The 21,445-nt window shown below is 24.6% G+C and overlaps 1 protein-coding gene across 2 annotated transcripts in view; it reads right to left on the minus strand.

Moving 5' to 3' along the window:
* Positions 1 to 7,410: 7,410 nt before the first annotated feature.
* Positions 7,411 to 21,445, minus strand: part of LOC129613027 (uncharacterized) — a 55,822-nt gene continuing 41,787 nt past the window's right edge. For both annotated transcript variants that reach the window (XM_055526910.1, XM_055526908.1), the window contains one exon: positions 7,411 to 9,095. In XM_055526910.1, the coding sequence (XP_055382885.1) occupies positions 7,837 to 9,095 (1,259 nt within the window). In that variant the 3' untranslated portion in view covers positions 7,411 to 7,836. The remainder of the gene's footprint in view (positions 9,096 to 21,445) is intronic.

Here is a 21,445-nt window from a genome sequence, read left to right on the forward strand (position 1 = left end):
GATTTTCTTCTAATTAAGACAACAAACAATAAAAATTGAAATCTATTAAAATTGGGGATATTATACCTGACTTAATATTATAATCTACCTGACTTAATCTAGAATTTGATTATTTATTTATTTTTTTTGTTATTATTTACAAACTAAATTTATACCTGTTTTAAACCTTAAAACTGGTCAAATAATTAATTTAAAGAGCCAAGTAGCCGCGTTACCTTCGTCCGTGTTTAGTAGGCAGTCCTTGTTTGATTTGTATATCTGCATGCTTTCATGAACTTCTCTCCTGTGTTTTCCTTTTACCTCTTTTAATACCATTAAGTTATCTTCCGTGATTGTGTGACCCGTTTCATAAAGGTGTTTTGCAACCATAGAATCGATAATAGATAATTTTTCTTCTTTCATGTGTAAATTGTTTGACATTTGAATTTGACATATCACTTCCAAATTTCCCCTAAAATTTTGCAAAAGTCCCAAAAATGTTGCAATTTTGTTTATAATAAATAAATTACATAATTTAATAAATTTAAATAACTCGTTTTTTATTATTTAGACTTATCGTCGTGTAAATACAAAAGCTTCAGAATTAAATTGTTAAAGAGAAATGTGCTATTTTACAAACCATGCATTTAATTGACTATATTTTTTCAATCGAAAAAAAATTCCATTAAATTGATCATAGAAAATAGCCTTAAGTTGTGTTTTTAAAATAAAGCAAAAAAAAAAGTTTAATAAATTCTTGTTACCTAAATATACAAGAAGTGCATAAAAAGCACATATGGTGAACACTTTTTGACCTTTTTGTTATTTTAGAAACTAGCAGCGGCAGCAAATAAGTAGTGTTTTCTTTTTGAAATTTTACCATGATATTAAAATACGTTTTATAAACGTATGTGTTTGTGTACCTCGCAAGTTAGCTGAAATTATAAAGTAATACTTTACAGAGGAAAATAAATTTTTTATTAAAAATTAAAACCACGGGGAAAATGTTATGTGCGGCAAAAAATACCATGCTAAAATTGTGAATATTTTTTTGCAATTTGCGAGAAAGAGTAAGACAAATATTTAGTTGCATGCAGTTCGCAATTTTTATAAATTTTAATAATTTTTTTTTTGCAAATTGAATTTAAATTTGGTTTCTTATTTTTATCATTTAGACGGAAATTTTGTTTTAAGTATCACATGAAATTTAAGTGTAATTATTGCGCTTAATGAATGGTTTTCAGGGAAAAGAAATGAGTTGCTAGCAATACTAGGGTCAAATTTATATAACAAATTTTTTTTAGCTTTATTAAGTTCTGCTTGGCAACCAAAATATGTAATTAATAATTTTTTAATGGAACAATTAATTATAAAGAACCGATGTTACATTTTTGGAGTTGTATTTGGTAGATAGTTACTTTAAAAAAATTTGAACTAGTAAATTGTTCGAAGAATATTTTTATAATTTTTCAAATATTTTTTCTTATTTAGTAACATTTGGTGTGGGATTCATATTGTTCTTTGACTGTGGAAATAATGTGGTGAATTAAGTGCTGATGGCATTTTATTGTGATTAAGAGGTGTTAATTTTCTTAATGACAAAAAAAAAATTTATTTACCTTCAATGTCACATTTTTTCATTTACTTAAACTTTGTATGCATATGAAAAATTTCAAATTTGTTTCGGCTTTTTGCGCATTCTAAAAGTATTTAGAGGGCTCTAATTTCACTGTAAATTTCCATGCTTTTTTATTAAACTTTAAACTCTTCTGATTTTCCCTGACGTAGAATTTTGTAAGGGCCATATTTAATGCGTAATTTGTTGAATTGAATTTTGCTTATTATATTTGGTATTTTTTTTGTAACATTTTACCATATCATAAAGTTTTATTTTTAATTTAGGTTTAGGACTCAGCTTAAAATTATTAAACTTATACTAAAATCGTTGAATCAGAAAAAATTAAAAAATTGTTGAATTAAAGTTTCGTTCGTATTTACAATGACTTCAGCCCTTAGAGTTTAAAATAATGAAATTTCTAATGCAAATGAATTTTATTGATCTTGCTTATCGTATACACAATTGAGTTTAGTAGATCGATTATTAGAGTTTATTGTCATCAGAAGTACACTATTTTTTTAGTATTCTAAAACCAATCATATTTTTTTTTTTCATTCTAGCTTGCTAAAAATTTAATATCTCGACGGACGCTCCAATTTTTATTTACATAATACGAAAAACATTGTTGGGTGTTCTATTTGGGAAAAAACACAAATAACTATATGTAATGCATTACTGTGTGATATATGTATACATAATATATACATATTATGTATATACAGTACTAGCTTATAATTTTAATAATAATAATATATAAAAAGATAAATTAATTTTGTTGATTTTTCTATATGGGCCTCAATAATTTTTTCTTTCCAAGTTTTAAATTTATTATGAAAGAATTAATAAGAAATAAACATACATTCATACCTTTGTCCGTATATATGTATTTTATAATACAAAATAATGTATGTTAGTAAATTATGTGTGTATATATATGAAAGAAAAAAAAAAAATAAACCTGAAAATCTTGATTAGTGTAAGCGCATTTTGTAACAGGAAAATAAATTTTTTGAAGAAAAATTATTTCATAATAAAATATTTTTCAAGCTATATTTATGGGTATATAAGTATGTACATATATGCAATATTATTTACCTACATTGGCATGAGCAAGTTTCAATGTATATTTGCTTAACATATGAGTTTTTTTTTTAAATAATCTTTTTCTATTTTCGCATTGCATTTTTACCAAATGCTTATACTCGTATAGTTTGTTACATGGGTGAAAATTATAAAGAAAATTTATTTTTGGAAAAAAATTTTTGAAAGGGATGTGGAGGAGAAGAGGAGCAGAGAAATGAAAAATGATTTTGATTTTGTGGGAAAATATTTTTATATAAAATAATAATTATAAAGTCGATTAAAATTGTACAGAAAAAAAAAGATGAACTCACTGAAAATTGTTATAGATGTAGGTAAAAATTTTCAAGTTCTTAAACTAATTTTTAAGACTGTTTATATTTCTTATTTTTTTCTAAATCCGCAACTAGTTGAACTTGTTATATAAAGTAATCGGTTTTATTTTATAAAGGTTGCATTACAGGTTAATTTTTAAAGAAGAGTGACAGACAAATTTTTTTCTTCTAATTAAATTAAATGCAAATTATTTTCTTGAATTAATCATTTTTTTTCATGATAATTTTAAAAAATTTTATGCAACTCTTGTATGTAGAGTATAATAAATAGATAAAATGCATTGTAATTTAAGGAGCTTAAAAATCTAAAAAGTTTTTGTGATTATCAAACTGTTTATGGCGATTTTCGACAATTCGAAAATCGCCATAACTAATTTAGGTCTTAATATAAAACATGTTCGATAAATCCAAACTGTTTCTGCCAAAAATCTGACAAAATAGTTCTAAATGAATTTTTATAGGAACTACTGCAAAAATATTATAAACTAGAAGAGTTGTTTAATAGAAAAATTTTTAATATTGAAGAACTTTTAAAGTGTATGTCTGAAAATACCATAAATGTAAATTTTATCAAATTTTTCTGATTTTATGTGTTATATTAGGCAAAATTTGTACTTACCAATTACCTATATAGCATAAATATATTTGTTCTACATCATCTTCATATAATTTTATGATCAATACGTTTCCACTTTGTTAAAATATGATAGTAAAATTCGGTAAATTCTGCCATTTCAGATAAATTCGAAAAGCGGTTTATCAGATCACTGAATAAGTTTAATAATTAAAGAAATATAACACTTATAAGAGAAATATAACACTTAGACAAATATTCTTAACAGCTCTAGAATTTATGATTGCTATTTTGCTTGGAAATTCTATTATACAACAGGTAAAAATTAACTCTTAAATTTAATTATTGTGGATTGCAGTTTTAATTTTCATATAAAAATGTTGGATCAGCTCTCGGAATTAATGAGCGTAACTACTTTCCTCAACTTCTTCTGTGAGAGTACTTATTGTACACTCATATGCACTATGTACAATTAATTAAGTGCTATACGTTTGAAGTGTTATATATATTATGTATCTTAAAATAGGAACATTTTTAAATAAAATATCAAAATTTTTTTTTGGTATAATTTATATAAGTAAATATGTATAGTTTATTTCAAATATTAAAAATTCATATATTTATATACCATTGTAGTTATATATAAATGTACATACATTAATATATATTATGGATATGCTATTATATAAATTTTACATTTACAAAATCATTTTATTCGAGTATAATAATTAATATTATTTTTAATTTTCAATTAAAATCTAGTATGGACAATAGTTTTTATTTTTAATTTTTTTTTTTATTTTATTTTATACAATTTCTGTTAATATTAGAAATTTAAAAATATTTTTGTTTAAAAATCAACTAAAAATTTTATATTTAAAAAAAAATAATATTTCTTTTCTTTTGCATCAATAATATTTATTTAATTGTCTTAAAATTAATTTAACCATCTCCTAATGAATTTTATCAGAGTAAATTGAACTTGGGTGTGAATGTAGATCAATTGAAAAATGTTTTCTAAGGAAAATAAGGTCTAGTACGCATTAATTATTTTGGGAGAAATTGAAATATTTTTGTATAAGAGCCAAGTATTTTGATATTTTATTTCTCTGAAATTTTTCGGCCAAAAATACGCAATGACATTTTCAGTAGTGGCATAAAATTTACCAAAAGAATTATAAAATAATTTCTAATAAGAGTAAATTCGGCTACGAATTATTTAGTTTTAAAGCAAATATTATTAAACATTTTTTCTGAATAAGTGAGCTTAATAATTTTATATATTATAATAAAGCACTGTTCTTAGGACTATTATTTAATTTTTCTTCCCATTTCAATTTGTCATTGCCAATTTTTTTTATTTATCAATTCAATTACCCCGTTTATATGGCAGCTTCAATCGTACTTGAAGCTTATTTTATGTTCATATAAACGTTACTTATCAAAAAATTTTGCTTACTTCGCTTGAAATGTTATGGCTAAAGGTTATTTTCGGCCTATAAAGCTCACTTTAAAAGTCAATTTTTATATTATTACTGACATTTTACTTTGTAATAATATTGAGTAGATTGCACATGTAAGTGCTGCCGTCGATGCAAAATTATAAGAATATTTTTTATTTTTAAATTTTTTTAAATTTTTTTTTAATTTGTGGTCTTTAAAAAATTTTTCAATAATTTTATTTTAAAATCGAAACTTATTTCTTATTTATTTATTATATATTTATTTATTATCTTAAAATCTACTATATTAATATATTAAAGTTTTTTAAAATATTTGAAAATAAAAAAAAAATCCTAATAAGGCACATGAATAAAATTTTTTATATTTTGTTACTTTCTATTAATTTCTTTCATTTTTTTTCTATTGTTTTTTTTTTTTAATTTTTACATAAAAATTATAAATAATTTCTAATAATTTTTAATAATATAATATAGATAATGATTTTAATTTCATAAAAACTAAGTTTATCTATACATTTATTTAAAAAATTTATTATTATATAAAATTGAAAATTAAATTAATAATAGCATGATGACTTTTTTTTCGTATTATAAAATAATTATTTAAAAATATATATTTATAATAGAATTGACCTTAAATCTTTGATTTTGGTTAAAAATTAAAGTTTATTATATTTAACAGATTATGTTTTTAATATTTACTGTTATTTTTGTTACTAGATTATGTACGCATATATGTACATATATGTATAAAAATTATAATTTAAAGTACTTTGAGTTTCATAATTGCAGTAATATGATTTTGAAAATAATTTCAGAAATTTATAACCTGAATTGGTTTTAAAATTTGTTGTACCAGCGAAATATCCGGAACAAAATTAAATTTTTATATGAACAAATTTGATTTTCATATAAAAAATATATGGTTCTTGTATGTAGAAACCTTATACTTTATTTTATAAAATATTATTTAAAATTTTGGACTGGATTTGAAAATATTCTTGTATTGTATAAGAATAAATAAAGATCTCTTACGAATTTTTCCAAGTATACCATGAATTACTTTTATTTAGGCTTTGCGCCCCCATAAATTGAATAAATATTTAATTAATAGCTTTATTATGCGATACAAGTTCTATTTAAAATTATAATTTATCGAACACAAAATTTTATTTTTCTTAAAAGATTTGTCAAAATGGATATTTTCGAAAACGCAGTCTGCGTTTGTGTACCTATATTATGTATATAACATAATATAATTAATTGCAATTTTAATAGTACGTATAATAATTGCAGCTTTATAGATTTATTTTGTAGTTTGAAAAATTTTTCATTATCTATATTCTATAGAATCGACAGTTTAAATCTACTTTGAATTTTTTAATTTCTTTTTAATTACTCGATATTTTAAAACATTTTTGTGCACCATGAAATTTATAGAGGCGGTATCATTACAAATTATTCAGTGTTGTAGAATTTTACATGGCGCTGCAATTAAAACTGATTTTCCGAAAATACACCATTTTGTTTTTTTACTTTGGAATGTAAAAATTAAAATTGTACATATTTTTATAATTTTAAAATATTTTTTACGTTTTTGACCACTCTAAACTAAATTTAAAAAGCATTTATCGGCTTAAATTAATTAGAATGCCAAATTTTTATAACAATTTTTTTTTTATTCTTAGGCTAAAATTCAATTTTTTACAAATTCTTTATAATTTCAAGTAATCGCTAAAATATGTTTTTTTTTTTTTTTAAATTACACTAACTATTTAAGAATATATATATATGTATAATATAAATGTAAAATAACAACAACACGAAAAAAAATGATATATATATACTTCTTTATATATATAGATAAATTTATATGTATAACATAACAAAAATAATGAAAAATATAATAGTTATGTGAAAAATAAAACAATTTCGGATAATGAAAGATCGGATCGAAAAAAGAATAGATGAAAATATTATAATATAGCTGACATGTTAAATATATTTTATTAATAAGAATGCATGATGAACTGTACTTTGCATGCGTTTGTATGTAGTATGAAGTGTACATGTACATACATATGTATTGTTAAAGAAATATTATATGAGATGAATAAAATTAATGAGTTTGAGGTTAAATTTGCTATTTATTAAATTATTGCATCAGGTGATATTAATCATATTAATTCAAGAACATTAGTTCTCGAATTTGAAATTTAAACTTCTCAATGCGAATACAGGGAATAATATTACTTATACTGCGCTTAAATAAAATTCCTTAGTATGACTTTCCATACATATTTCATTTTGGTGTAGCCAGTGACTCAATCAAAACAAAGGCGGCAGCACGTAAATCTTTGAGAACTGATATATGCATATGTACACAAAATTTCTGCCTGTTAGATGTATCATTTCTAACTAAGTGTTGCCAATGTAATTCTAAATTTGTAAAAACAATCTTATTTTTTATGAAAATTTGTTTGTATTTATATACAATAGTAAATTGAAGAGAAAAGCATGCACATATTTAACATAAAATTAAGAACCCTTCACCATAAGAAGTTTAAAATACCCCAGAATTTATGTGTGTTTTTTTTTTGACATGCGCTAGATTTATCGTATTTTACAGTTACAGTTAAAAAAAGTATATTTAATTTTTTAAAATTTTTCTTCTAATTTTTTTTTTTTTTTTTGGATTTCTTTTTTTAACTTTTAAATTTAATCTTGGTTTTTTCTATGTTAAACTCAACTTTAAATTTTTCTTTCCTTTTTTAATTTTTTTATATTTTATCTTCTAGGTTTGCCATAATTACCACTAACTGGACCATAAATGTTACCATTCATTTGTTGTTGTGGTATATTACCGTTTTGATGTAAACTAGCAGAAGTTTTTCTATGTTGCATTGTTGATAAATCATCATTTAAATCTAATCCAGCAACCATTTGTGCAATTTCACGTTCTTTTTTCATATCAGGTGGATTAAATTGTAGACTAGCTAATGAACCATGACTACGACTACGATGTTCTTGTCTTATTGAATAACTAAATGCTCTTTCATTTAAATGTCCTTTTCTACGATAAATACCAGTACCACCAGGTGATTCAGCTCCAGAATTACCAGAATCATCTAAACCATTACCAGCTGACTGTGCTAATTTTCGATTACTCATTGCTAATGGTCTTGATTCACTAATCATTGAACCTGGACCACCGTTAAGTGCTGGTGGTGGTGGTGGATGTCCACCTGGATATGGTGCATACATCGATGGTATTATTGGCATACCAACTGGTATACCACCGCTACCATTTGTTCCATTTGATTTATTTTTACTTTTTTTCTTTTTATTCGATTTTGAAGGTTGTAAAGTTGCATATTGTTGTGGTATAATTATTGGTACTGGACCATTTTGTGAATGATGTAATTGATGCATTGCTGCTAATGGTGTTTGTATCATGTGTGGTGGTGGTGGCGGTTGTGATGGTCCATTTGGATGATGATGGTGATGATGATGATGATGATGATGTGGTGGTGGTGGACCTTGTTGTTGTGTCGGTGTCATACCATTTGGTATTCCCCTATGACTAAATGTGTGATATTGTCTAACAGATGCTGCTGCATGTGGACCAATAGGACCATATATAACACTACCTGGTGGTGGTGGGCCCATTGATGGATGATGATGATGATGATGTAACATAGTAGGTCGTTGTAAACTATTTGCATGTATTGGTTTTGGGCGTATTAAGGTACCTGATAAACTTTGACTGCTTCCAGATTTTGATGATTTTTTATCTTTTTTTTTTTTGGTTTCTTCTTTCATTGGTGGTGGTGGTACTGGTATTGGTGCACTTATTTGTCTTGCTCTAGCTGGTCTTCCTAAAGTTGATGAATTACCTGAGAAAACTTCATAAGGACTTTCTAAATTTACTATTCCATCTAATTGATCATGTGAACCATTCCAAACTTTATGATTTTCATCACCATTAAATATTGAGCCATCACCATCAATATCGACTATATTCAGGTCTGCGCTACTAGCATAAACTGAAAAAAGAAAAATAAACAAAATAAATTAATATTGAACATGATGACGAAAAGCTGTGTAAATTAATAAGCAATACAAGCGATTGCTTTGTTATATTAAAATCTTATATTTCCTGCTACAAGAATTCTATTGAAAAAAAAAAAACAATAAGTATATCTCTAAAATTTAAATCTTTAAATACAGTTATTATACATATTATGATATACTTAAATAATTAAAAAACAATGACCTCCATGTAACACAACAGCAATGAACTTTTCAATAGGTTTTTAATATAGAAATTTTTTTAACAAAAAATACGCTACAGAGAATTGAATAATATTATAATCGTATCAGATCAATGCAAGAAATAACCATCAAAATAATTTTATTGATTGCCCCATCTATTTGAAATTTAAGTATTTATGTGATTTTTTTTTTAATTTGAACCTATTATTTTTAATTGTTATAAGAAACACCGAAAAAGTTCTTTCAAATTAATTAAAAAAAAAAATATTGTATATAAATTGAGATAAATAAAATCCGGAAATTAATATAAACTTTAATAATAAACCGGAAAATAACAATACCAAGAAGGCAGTGAAAAATTTAATCTATTTAGTTTATGATTTTTTCAATATAGTGTTGCTAGTTGAATTAGAAGTGTAGTAGTTTTACTGCAAGCAGAGAATATATACCGACATTTTATTTGGACTTATTTAGACCTTTGTAAACCAGACGAATATTTATTTAGTCACTTTAAAATGCGAAGATTATAACCAGTAAAGGTAAGAACAGCCTTTTGAACGATCTATAATTTATTAGGAAATCTTGACTTCCGAATTAAAATCTTTCTGCCTCATTAAAGCGTGAGTGAGAAGAAACTGAATGGATTTAGGTACCTTGTTTCATATTCTGATTATTCAAAATTTTCAAATTTTGTGGGGAGTAGAAGCTAAATCCAGTCATGTGGAAGCTATGACAAATTTCGTCAATTATTTAAAATTTTAAGTGAAAGTAAACGAGAAAACGAATCCTGAAATTGAGTTAAGAAGATAGTTTTCATTACCCTAAAATCAACTTTTGAATTGTTTTATTAAAAAATATCAGTTAATGTATATCATTAATGAAATGTAGTAAATTTACTACATAAAAAAATTAAAGACAATAATAAATGTTATATAACATTTAAAATGACTTTGAACTTGTAGATCAATTCAAAAAATTTGTTTTAATTAACAATTTTTAAATCAGAATAATCAAAGTACAATACCAATATAACTGTAAATTAAATGGCACGAACTTTTGCCAGTATATTTTTTAAAGGGAAAATTAAAATATGTACATATATATGTTAAATAACAAAGTACAGGGTAAACTGAGCAAATAATTAATAATTAAAAAAATTATTTAATAAGAAAAAAATTTAATGTGGTGGGCTTTAATAACCAGTTCAACCAGCTTAATATTGCTTTATTAGTCATCACGAGAATTAAATGCAAATTAAAAAAAAAATAACTGTTCCAATTAAAGCTATAACTAACAGCAATTTTAAAAACTTCATAAATAAATAGCAATTACTCAATGATTTCATGAAACAATTGAAAATTCAATAAAAATGTAAAGCGTATAATAAATAAAAGATTTAAAACAATAAATTCGATAAAATCATTTTAATCGTGTATTACAAAGAACGAGAGAATAAGAGAGATGGAAGAAGATTAGTGTATATATACGTACCTATGTATATACTTGTAAAAAATGTTAGACATGGAAAAATATATTATCGTTAAGCTTGCCAATCGAGGAGTGGACGTGCGAAAATAAAATATTTGTAAATTTTTATTTCCTATTTTGTAGTTCAGAAAATTTTCATTTTGGTATTTTCCTCCCATTAAAAAAATATGAGGAGGAATAATTTAAAGAAAATTTTTAAATTTTAATTTATTTAATTTTATTTTTTTAAATAATTTATTCCGGACTAAGTATGCGTTTTTATTAATATTTCTATGTGGTTTGAAAAAACTTTAAACTTTTTGTTGTGTTAAAATTAAAAGTTTGAAAATATTATACACCAGAGACATCTATGTAATGTAGAAATAAGTTTATATACCTGAATGTATCAGATTTGTTTTTGAAAATCGCGAAAAATTTCGAATTTAATACAGAAAATCAGCGTTGGAATTCAATTATAGCAACTGAAATAATATAATTAGCAAATCATAGAATTGAATTATAGAACGTGAGTGAAATTTATATTTCAAGTAAGAATTAAAAAATTATTTTTGAAAATGCATTATGAATGGTAATTAAATTTTATGCGAACCGAGCATATTTAAATTCAAATACAATTAAAATCAAATTGCAGACAAATTACAGAAAAAAATATGATTTTTATTTTTGCAATGTCATTGTAAAATCTACGTACATACATAATTCTGTCAAATCTATCACTTTCAAATGATGTAAAGGAAAAAAAAAGCTTAAATTAATCCACTAATTACAATTTACTTCGGTTTGAATAGGCTTCAAGGTAATTTATTTTTTCTTGTACGAACTCAGCCCCCCCCCCCCCCCCCTCTCCCTCTTCCTCTGCTTCGAAGTGTATTAAAAATTTTATTTGATTAAATTTAGGTCAATTACTTTTGTTAAAATTCAAATTTATTTTTAACTTACTTCATGCCTACAATTTACAGAGAATATAAAAAAATTTGAGTAATTTTAAAAATAAATTTTTTAGGTGCTAAAAGATTAATTGCTAAATTAATCAATTTTATGAATTAAATAAGAAAAATCAGAAGATCAATGAAATTTAAATAATAGTAGTTAATTATTAATTAATTAGTGTTATTGTTATGTAAATTTGCTTTAATAGTTTATGTAAGAATACAAGATTTTTTTATTACTGTGACGCTCTGCACTTACTGTAGGTTTAATTAAATGCATTTATTTTTATGTATTTATCAAATGTTGCAATTTAAGTTTCGTAATAAAAAATATTTTCTTTTACTATAAGCATTAAACATAGATAATAATAAGTACTTTATTAGTTCTTTAAAAAAAAACTATGTAATTTGAATTTGATATTGATTTCGCAGCATTCAATTCAACAAAATTCACAATTATTAAATTTGCATTTAATTATTGTGAATTTTTAATAAAAACAATACAATGTTTTATGATTAACTTGATTGACATGTGGAGGCAAACTATTAAATTTGGTGAACCCTATATTGAATATTCCGCAAATTATATGTTTGAACTTCGCTTGCAAAGCATGAACTGTCCTGTAAATATTCAAGTGCACTCCTATTTCTTATTTTAAAGATGAATACCGGCACATTAAATTCCAGTTTTTGCTGAATATTTATTGTTTGTAACATGCATCTTACTGAAGTATACCGCCTTACTTGTAGTATAACAGTCATTCCTTACATAAATGGTATTGGATTTTCTAGTTACATTCTTCAAATATGTATTTTAAATTATTGTTAACGGCTGCCTTACATACACGTAAATATGTATATGTAAAACAGATTTGTAACGACACCGGAATTTAGGCTAAATGAACAATAAATTAAAATTTTATTTTTAGTTTATAAGAAAGGGTATGGTAGGTCTTTAATGTACTGAAAATGCAATTGAAAACAAATAAAAATTATAAATTTTAAAGTATTTTTAAAATAAAGCAATTAAGCCATTCTATTTCATTATTATTGAAACCGCCTACTTTTATTTGAAAATTAATATTCCAATAAAATGTCAAATTTATTTAAATTTCAAATAAAAATATTTTCTAATATAGTGTTAAAAAATATATAGACATTTACTTTTCTTTCAAATGAGCTTGTTAAATTGTACTTTGAAGTTAATTTTCTTTTAACCCTTTGTTTCCTCTGTTCGCTTTCACGTTTTCTCTAAATTTAGAGTGTTAGAGTATGGTAGTACTATGATTTTTTTTTGAAAGAGTTTCAATCACATTTCAGTTTTCAAAATAATTTACAAGATTATTAGAAATTAATGGATGCAAATTTATTTAATATTTGAATACTCGTAATTATGATGTTCAAGCAAAGTTTAGTGCGTACATGCAAGTATACGGAAACTGAACCTGTAAATTTTTTAAATTTTCTAAGTTGTGTTTAAAATACTGCGGTATATGTCATCTTTTGCTTCAAATTCAATGCTTCATATAATAATTAATACTGAAAAATTTTTATTTCCACTGATTTACGATTGGGAAAAGAAAGGGTTAAAAATATTTTACAAACTTTCTTCTTCATTAACGATTGTTTAAGGTGTAACCAAGATTCTAATAATAGGTGTAAAAACTTCAATATTAGAAAATAAAAGAAAGGAAATTTTTGTCTAATATAAGACGTGTTAACAATAAGGTAGATAAAAATTTACTACACATAGAGTAATAAAAATGTTAAAAAAATTTTGAAATGTACCCATAACTATGTATGTGTGTGTTCCATGTGTAAACCAGTTTATTACCCATAAAAATAGTATGCAAATTGGATTTAAATTTAAAAGAAGAAGAAATTAATGAATGAAGAAGAAATTTAATGGGTGGTCTGGAATTGCAACTAAAAACATATACAATTAATTTTTACAAGCTTTCGCCTAAAAAAAAAGTTGACCAAAATTTGAATAAAAAACAAGTTTTGGACAACGGCTAACTTGTCGTTGTAAATGTCGCTGTGAATTTCGCAAAATTTTCCAAATGCTTTGGATTATAAAATAACTTGTCGAAAATAAGAAACCATAACAGATAAAGAAGGGGCGGGGCAAGGTGAGTGAACATTTTTTTCTGGAAAAATAGTTTTCTTGCAAATATTATAATTTATTTATAAAATTTTAGTTTTTTATCTAAAAGGAGTAGCGAGTTCTTGCCGGCGGAGACTCACACGTGTATGGTGATCAGAATAGTGTGCCTAGCAGGAAAGAGGGGAGGACGAACATGTTATTGAGGTATAGTAGGGCTAATCTCAGTATACTGGTGGAAGTGATGACGGAACATTGCCTCTTGGGGAAAAAGACCAAGAGGCTTGGGGTCGCTACGGCGAATATATGCTGTGGATATCAGGATTTAGCGGAGGTGGAAAATGTGGAACATGCTCTTTGTGCCTGTCCGTTTTTGATGTGGAAAAGAAAGCGTATCCCTGGGACTTTTTTTATGACGGCCTGAGGAACCTGTCTGGGGAGTCTCTCGCGCGACTTTTTAGATTCGCCAGGAAGGTTGGTTGGTTCGGGTAGATCGTTTTTAGGATTAGATTATATGGGTGTTGTGGGATGTTGGTTTGGGGGTTCACGATGAGCCTTTCTGTTGGCCTAGTGCATAGGCTTTACGTTGATGTCACGTTGTGACATGTCCCATCCCTTTCTACTGTTACTATTATTATCTTAAGCGTTTGCAAAGAGACGAACAAAAAGAATTTATATTTTCTCATTTTTGATATTACTGAATTAAACGTTTAAATTTCGCCTAAACCATTTTCGATTGTTCCCTAAATCACTCAGTATTGCTCCTTTTATACTTCAGAATATATAAATAATGTGTGTTTGGGATACCATATACTTTGATCTAACTTTGAGATCATGAACTTTGTGAAAATATACATATGCAGATCTTTATTGATAAAATAATGTATTTAATGTGCGATTTCATCAATTTTTCAAATTCATTATTATTTCTAGTGTCAAATATAATAAAATGGAGAACAATAATAATATTTTAAATAACCTTGAATTTGATTTTTAGGTTTGCACTATAATTTCAATTGATTACAATAATTTTCAACTTAATAATTCATAATTATAAAATGTTTAACAAATTTAAATTTCACGCCTATAATTGAACAATAAGTTTAAATTTTCCATTCAAAACATTCCAAGCAATTGTAGGTAGATATATGCAAATGTTATTGTTCCACAAAACTTTATGTATATAGCTTTCACAAAGACCACATACAGAATATTTTTAACAAATTTGTAATTAAATACACTGTAATTTTGTGTTCAATGGTTAAATTGTTATTTATAATTATTGAAAAATTATTATTTGAATTATTATGGACAATTAGAAGTATTTAATTTTATGCCATTGTAATTCCGAATCACCTATGCTCTTACTAATGTTGTGAATCACGTATTTTAATTTGTTGAAATTGAGTCGTTAAAAATGTTTAATCAATCTATAGTTGCGGTTTCTTCATCAAACCGAGAATATTCAATTTATTGTGAAAAATTTAAGTGCATTAATAATTATAATCTTATAAAATTTATTAACATATAAGATTAAATTATTAGGGTTTAACCTATTGCATTGCCAGAATGGTAGGCATATTTAATAATATGAAATGGTATCATAAACTTACAAATTTTTACTACAAATTTTAAGGATTTATTCTGTTAAATGAAGTTTTTATGAATATTTTAAAAGTGTAAATGTTATATCTCGGAAAGCAAATTTATTTAAATTGAATTGTGTATGTTGTGTTCACCGCACCTTAAGCTTATATAATAATTTTTTTTTTATGAACATCTAATCTGTTTCAAGTAGGCGCATTTGAATAGTTTAATTTATGTATGTAAACCTTAACATAAAATCATCATAAAATTTTAAAATACATAGTATTTGATACAGAATAATTGATAGTGCTGCCATTTATTATAATTTAGTTTATATGTGGAAAAATATCTATTGTAATAAAATTTAAACCAGTTATTTCCAATTAAAAGTTCGTTTATATTATAATTTATTGCAATACAATAAAATTTTAAAAATAATTTATTATGAAACATTAACATATGTTACATATATAGTTGAATAATAATATGTATACTAAAATTGCAGATTTATGTATACAGGGTGTTCCCTGTATACAATGCAATTGATAAAACTTAATATTTTACTTACTGCAAGTTATATAAAATGTGGGATTAATTCTTATTTATTTCGCAAACCTAAACAACTACGCCAAAAATTGTTACTATTAAAGGGCACCAGTTAGGCTTTTCAATTCTTGAAAAATTTTTAATATCTACAAGTATCATATCAAGTAATTGAAAAAAATGCCGTTATTAAAAATAAAAATCATAAAATTTACAAAAATTAATGTAGTAAATGGTAGTGATCTAATGGCCTGAATCAAAAATTTTACAAAGTTTGTTGTATGGTTTTTCAATAGCGTATTGTATCACCTTTCGAGCGTATATTTAAGAGTTCCGTTATACCTAACACAACTATAGTTATAGCCTACTTTAGTTAAGTCAGCAAAAAAAAATTTTTTTTAGGAGTTCCTACTCATCTCAAGAACCGGTTGCGGTAGAATCCTGAGTGTTCAAAAATTATAACGAAAATTTACTCTATACGATGGTATATGTCAGTGTACCGTTATAGGGAACACTCTGTATGTACTTCTGTACCTGATTATTGAAGATTTTTTATAAGTTATTAAGAGAAATTTATTTATGTATTTTATGTATTTAAGCAACTACTGGTATGCGGAAATATTCACAATAAAGTAATAAAAATAATTCAGGATTGATTAATTTTAGTGATCAAAAGATAAAACGTTCTATATGATAAAATCAGTAAATCAAGTTGGAAAATTTAAAATAATTTTTAGAAAAATTTGAAGGATTCTGATTTAAAATTCTGATGTTCATACATACATATGTATGTGTGTTTTAATTAATATTTTTCATATTTTCATAATTGGTTGAAAATATACCCGTCTCTAATATGTAAAAGTGCGATCCATAAAATTAATTTTGTTACATTAAATTACTTTTGAACTAAATTCCTTTATAATGAGAATTCCTTAAATTCTTTAAAGTGCAATATTTCTCTTTTTTTGCTTTTATTGTTTAATTTTTTATTAAACAATAATTTAAATAGCTTAGTATTAAATATGAAATCCGGTTAAATTTTTTTCTTTTCATTCTGTTGGTAATAATAATTTCTCCTCTTTTTCTCTATTAGCAAAATATTTCTATAATAATAATTTCACTTTATGAAATTTCCCACCTCTCTTTCTTTTCTCTCTCTCTTTTTTCCCTTCTGCGTTATTATATTAAAAAAAAATGAGATTACGGCTTTTTAAATAGTATTAGCAAATATTCACTATCCAATAATAAAGCTCCCATATATATAAGATTAACATATTTGAGTAGTTGGGTTGAGTGGTATTAATTTTATTTTTTATGCATAGATCCATATTATGCTTATGATGTGTATGTAATGTATAAGTGGTATAGAGACGTTATACTAATAATAATGTTCTACATTTATATTTGACTGCATTATGTTTGTAAAATGTATGTTACTGTATGTATGTACATATATGCATATTTTACTATGTGTACTCTATACTGAATTACTATGTGTACTATACTTAACTATACTGAAATTTTTATGAATATTTTTTAATATACGAGTTATATTTTATAATAGTTGTTATAATATTAACTGCTTTTATACAAAGAAAGCATTATACTTATGTATCTGTACGATGTAGCTATTGTGTTATACAAAAAACACATGATTATTTTGAACATGGATTTTAAAGTCAAGGAGTGGCCGTTTCAAATATTTGAAATTTTTTCAAGTTTTAAAACTCTTTGAATTTTCTGATAATTTGCTTTTTTATTTTATTTTATTTTTATGGTTTTCTTCTCTTATATTATTTATCTTTTATAAAAATCCAAATTACTTCGTTCGGTTTTGGTTAATGTGTAGAAAAAAAATTATACTTTAAAATAATAAAAATAAAGTCTAGAAACAAAGTTGCCAAACTATATACATAGGTACATAATTTGTTCTACATATTTGTTATGGGTTTATACTTTTAATATGTTTGGAATACAAGAATCTTATTATGCCCATAATAATTCTAGTGTTGCCGCTTAATTTTCTATTTTTGTATTTTTAAGAATATTTAATTTTTTTTTCGAAACTAATATAGCAATTTTAAAAAATTAAAAAATTAACTAAAATATAATTCAGGGGGACATTCGTCCTTTTATTGTTAAGGCTCTTCTAGAGGATCTATATTGCAAAAAATAGGAACCAAGAAATCAATATCTCGCATGCATCGGTAAATTAAATCTCTTGTTGAATATAAAATTGTAATGAATTTGCAATAACTTTTGTGTTGCACCTCTTCAAAATCGAAAAATATCGCGGACTTAGTTGAGTTATTACCTAATTCTTGAAAGTAGCATAAATGCTAGCGCTAGGCGGTGATTTATCTTTAACTTCCACTAAACTTCCATACTAGGGAGAGGTGATAGGTTATGTATACATGCCACTGCATTTCACCGTACTTTTCCCTTATTGCGGCTCAAATGTGACTCATTTCTTCCATAGACTGTTCTCTTGAATTTATTATATTTAATTTATTATATTTAAGAGTAATATGTACATTCTAAATATTTACATCTTTGCGCTGCTAGAGGTATATTACTGTTCTATTACTTGTTTACTTATAATGTTTTTATATACCTACAAAGAAATAGTTCACAATTTCAATGTGATAAAATAAAAATTGTGATATCAGGATCAGAATGCATTAAGAAACTAAAACTAAAGTCTATTAAATTGTATCAGAATTGATACAAATATATTAAAAATTTTAATGAGACCCGATCAAAATCAACTGTGTGCGCCTTGAGTCAATATTGTTTTAGAAAAGAATTTTGAAAAATGTAATAACAAAAACAAAAAAAAAACATGTAGTTTGCATTTTGCATTGCAAATTGGAAATTGTTTTTTTTTTGTAGTTTAACAATTTTTTGTTGTTGTTTTAACAATTTTTTGTTGTTGTTTAACAGTTTTGTTTTTGTTCATTGTTTTTGTAGGATTTTTGGGGAACGTCTCTTCTTTGATTACCATTTATGGTGGCATTCAAAACTTTTGTTATTTTTGTTATTTTAGTAAATTTTTGCAGTTTATTTGAGACTAGATTTAATATTAAAAACAAAAAACAAGAAAAAAAACGAAAACTTTTATTTAATTTTTTGTTTAATTTTTTTTGCTTTATTCTTTTTGTTAGAGTGGCTCATTTATAATGCAAGTTTCGGATATGCAACAAAACAATAGCATTGAATAAAGTTATTTACTTCTTTTTTTTGGATTTTTTAAGAACGTTTCATATTTACGGAGATTTAGCTGATGACTGAGTTTCTAAGACAGAATTTTGTGTATATATGTCTCTATAAAGGTAAACAATAAGAGGGGAAAAATGTGTATAAAAGAAATTTGTTGCGTTTAATGAATGTTTTTCTAAAGCAAAATTAAGGTTTTTTTAGGATCGTTTTGTGTGTTCTAATGTTTGATTTTAAGTATCTTGTATGGGAATGAACAGAAAAAAAACAACCACTTTTATTTTAATGGGCGGCAATTCTATCAAATACGCCTGATATACTGATATTTAACATTTAAGGAAAATAATGTATAATGATAATTTTATTTTTATATACAATCATTCATTTTTGGAATTGCATCAAGAAAAAATGTAGTAATATTTTTCTAAAACAAAATATTAAATGAAAATTGTTAAGAGTATATTTTAATATATGACAGAGAAATATTAAAATAACATATACGAAAATTTTAAATTCTAATGAATATTAATTATAATGCCTCATCTGGGCTGGAATCCGGTACGGTTTCGAAGTCAACAAGTCGTTTCAAGTTAAGAATTTGAAGTTTTGAATGGCTTGCAGTATTGTTTTTGCTTTTGGATTCGGAAAATATATAAAAAATTAATGTTCAAAATTTAGAGTCAGATTGGGAATCAAAGTCGAGGTGTGATCGAACTCTCAAAATTAACAAATCAAATCTTACTGCTGTATTATACAATCTAATACGATATTTTTTTAAGATTATTTTTACGATATTTACATTACATTACAACATATCGGAATTAATATTATGACCTCAAAAGTTTAAAAAAAAAAATATTTCTATATTAGAGTCCCCAGAAATTATGTCTAAAATATTCTGTGAAAAATAACATTTTTTTCATTTTTCTATATTATAAATTATTTATGAATTTTATATACCCACACATATAGCATATTTCGTATAATTTCAAATATCAGTAAAGTAAATTTCAATCAATCAAGTTCTTAATTTTATTATATAAACTACTTATATAGGTATGTAAACAGTATAGATATGGATATAATCAAAAATAAATTGCAATATTGGAATTAAAAATTTTAAACTTGAAATTTATAAAAAAAAAATGTTCTGTATATTTTATCTATACTTTTTATTATTTTATTAACTTCTATAGTAAAAGATTTGAAGTTATAGCTGGTAAAGCAAGAAATTAATATAATATGGCAAATAATATTAAGAAAATATTATATACAATGTGTGTGCGTGTTTTGGTCAATTTACGTTAGATTCGATTATAAAATTCTATATAGAATAATCTTAATACTCTATAGTATTGAATGGTGAATTAAATGTTATAACTACATATAAGTATATACAAATAATATAGATTAAAAATTATTTAAAGATCTTGGAACTTTTAAAATGTTAAAAATTCAAGTTTTGCTCTTATCGACAACTAATATCTTTTTCCTGCTTTGCCTACATGCAATTTTGATTTTTTTTTTAGCATAGTACTCCTGAAATCTGGTCGGTAGAAGAATATATAAAATATTTTTCGATTCTTCTGTTTTTTTTTTTGTAAAATCTATTGCCTCAATAGGTTTTAAAAGAAGCATAAATAAAATATGTAAACAAAATTATAATATAAAACTACTCGTATTTTAAATGAGATTTTTTTTGTATATTAAAAATTTTTACATATGCCGCTTTAATGGGTTCATGTATGTTTGTAATATAGCTTGTCATTTATATGGTAAAAAAATAACCATTCTGGTAATTCGGTTTGGTTTTATTTTTATTTAAAATAAATCTTCTTAAAAATTCGAGATTTTCGCGAAAATTTTATTTAAACATTTTATTATAAAATTTATTTTACAGAAAATGTACCTCCAAATACAGCAAAATTATAGAAGAAATGATTTTCGACAAAGAGCTCATATGATTAAAAATATTCTTACTCTATTACGTATATATAAAGCATGAAGGGAATCTTTAAGTTTTAGCTCACCAAATAAAAAAAATCACCAGTGTATTAAAACTCAAATTAATTAACAATCTATTTAAATCTGAACTTTTTTGAAAAAAAAATCTTTATTTTAAGATTTCCCCTAAAAGTATGCAATATTGGTGGTAATGAGAGAATCTTTTCAGTAGAGCTTAGCTTTCATTACATATGTAAGGCCTGTATGCTCATATGTATAAATGTAGTTAGTACCTTATATATGTTCGATT

This window comes from Condylostylus longicornis, unplaced genomic scaffold, assembly GCF_029603195.1.
Source record: "Condylostylus longicornis isolate FDR11 unplaced genomic scaffold, ASM2960319v2 ptg000080l, whole genome shotgun sequence".
In the NCBI taxonomy this organism is placed as follows: domain Eukaryota; kingdom Metazoa; phylum Arthropoda; class Insecta; order Diptera; family Dolichopodidae; genus Condylostylus; species Condylostylus longicornis.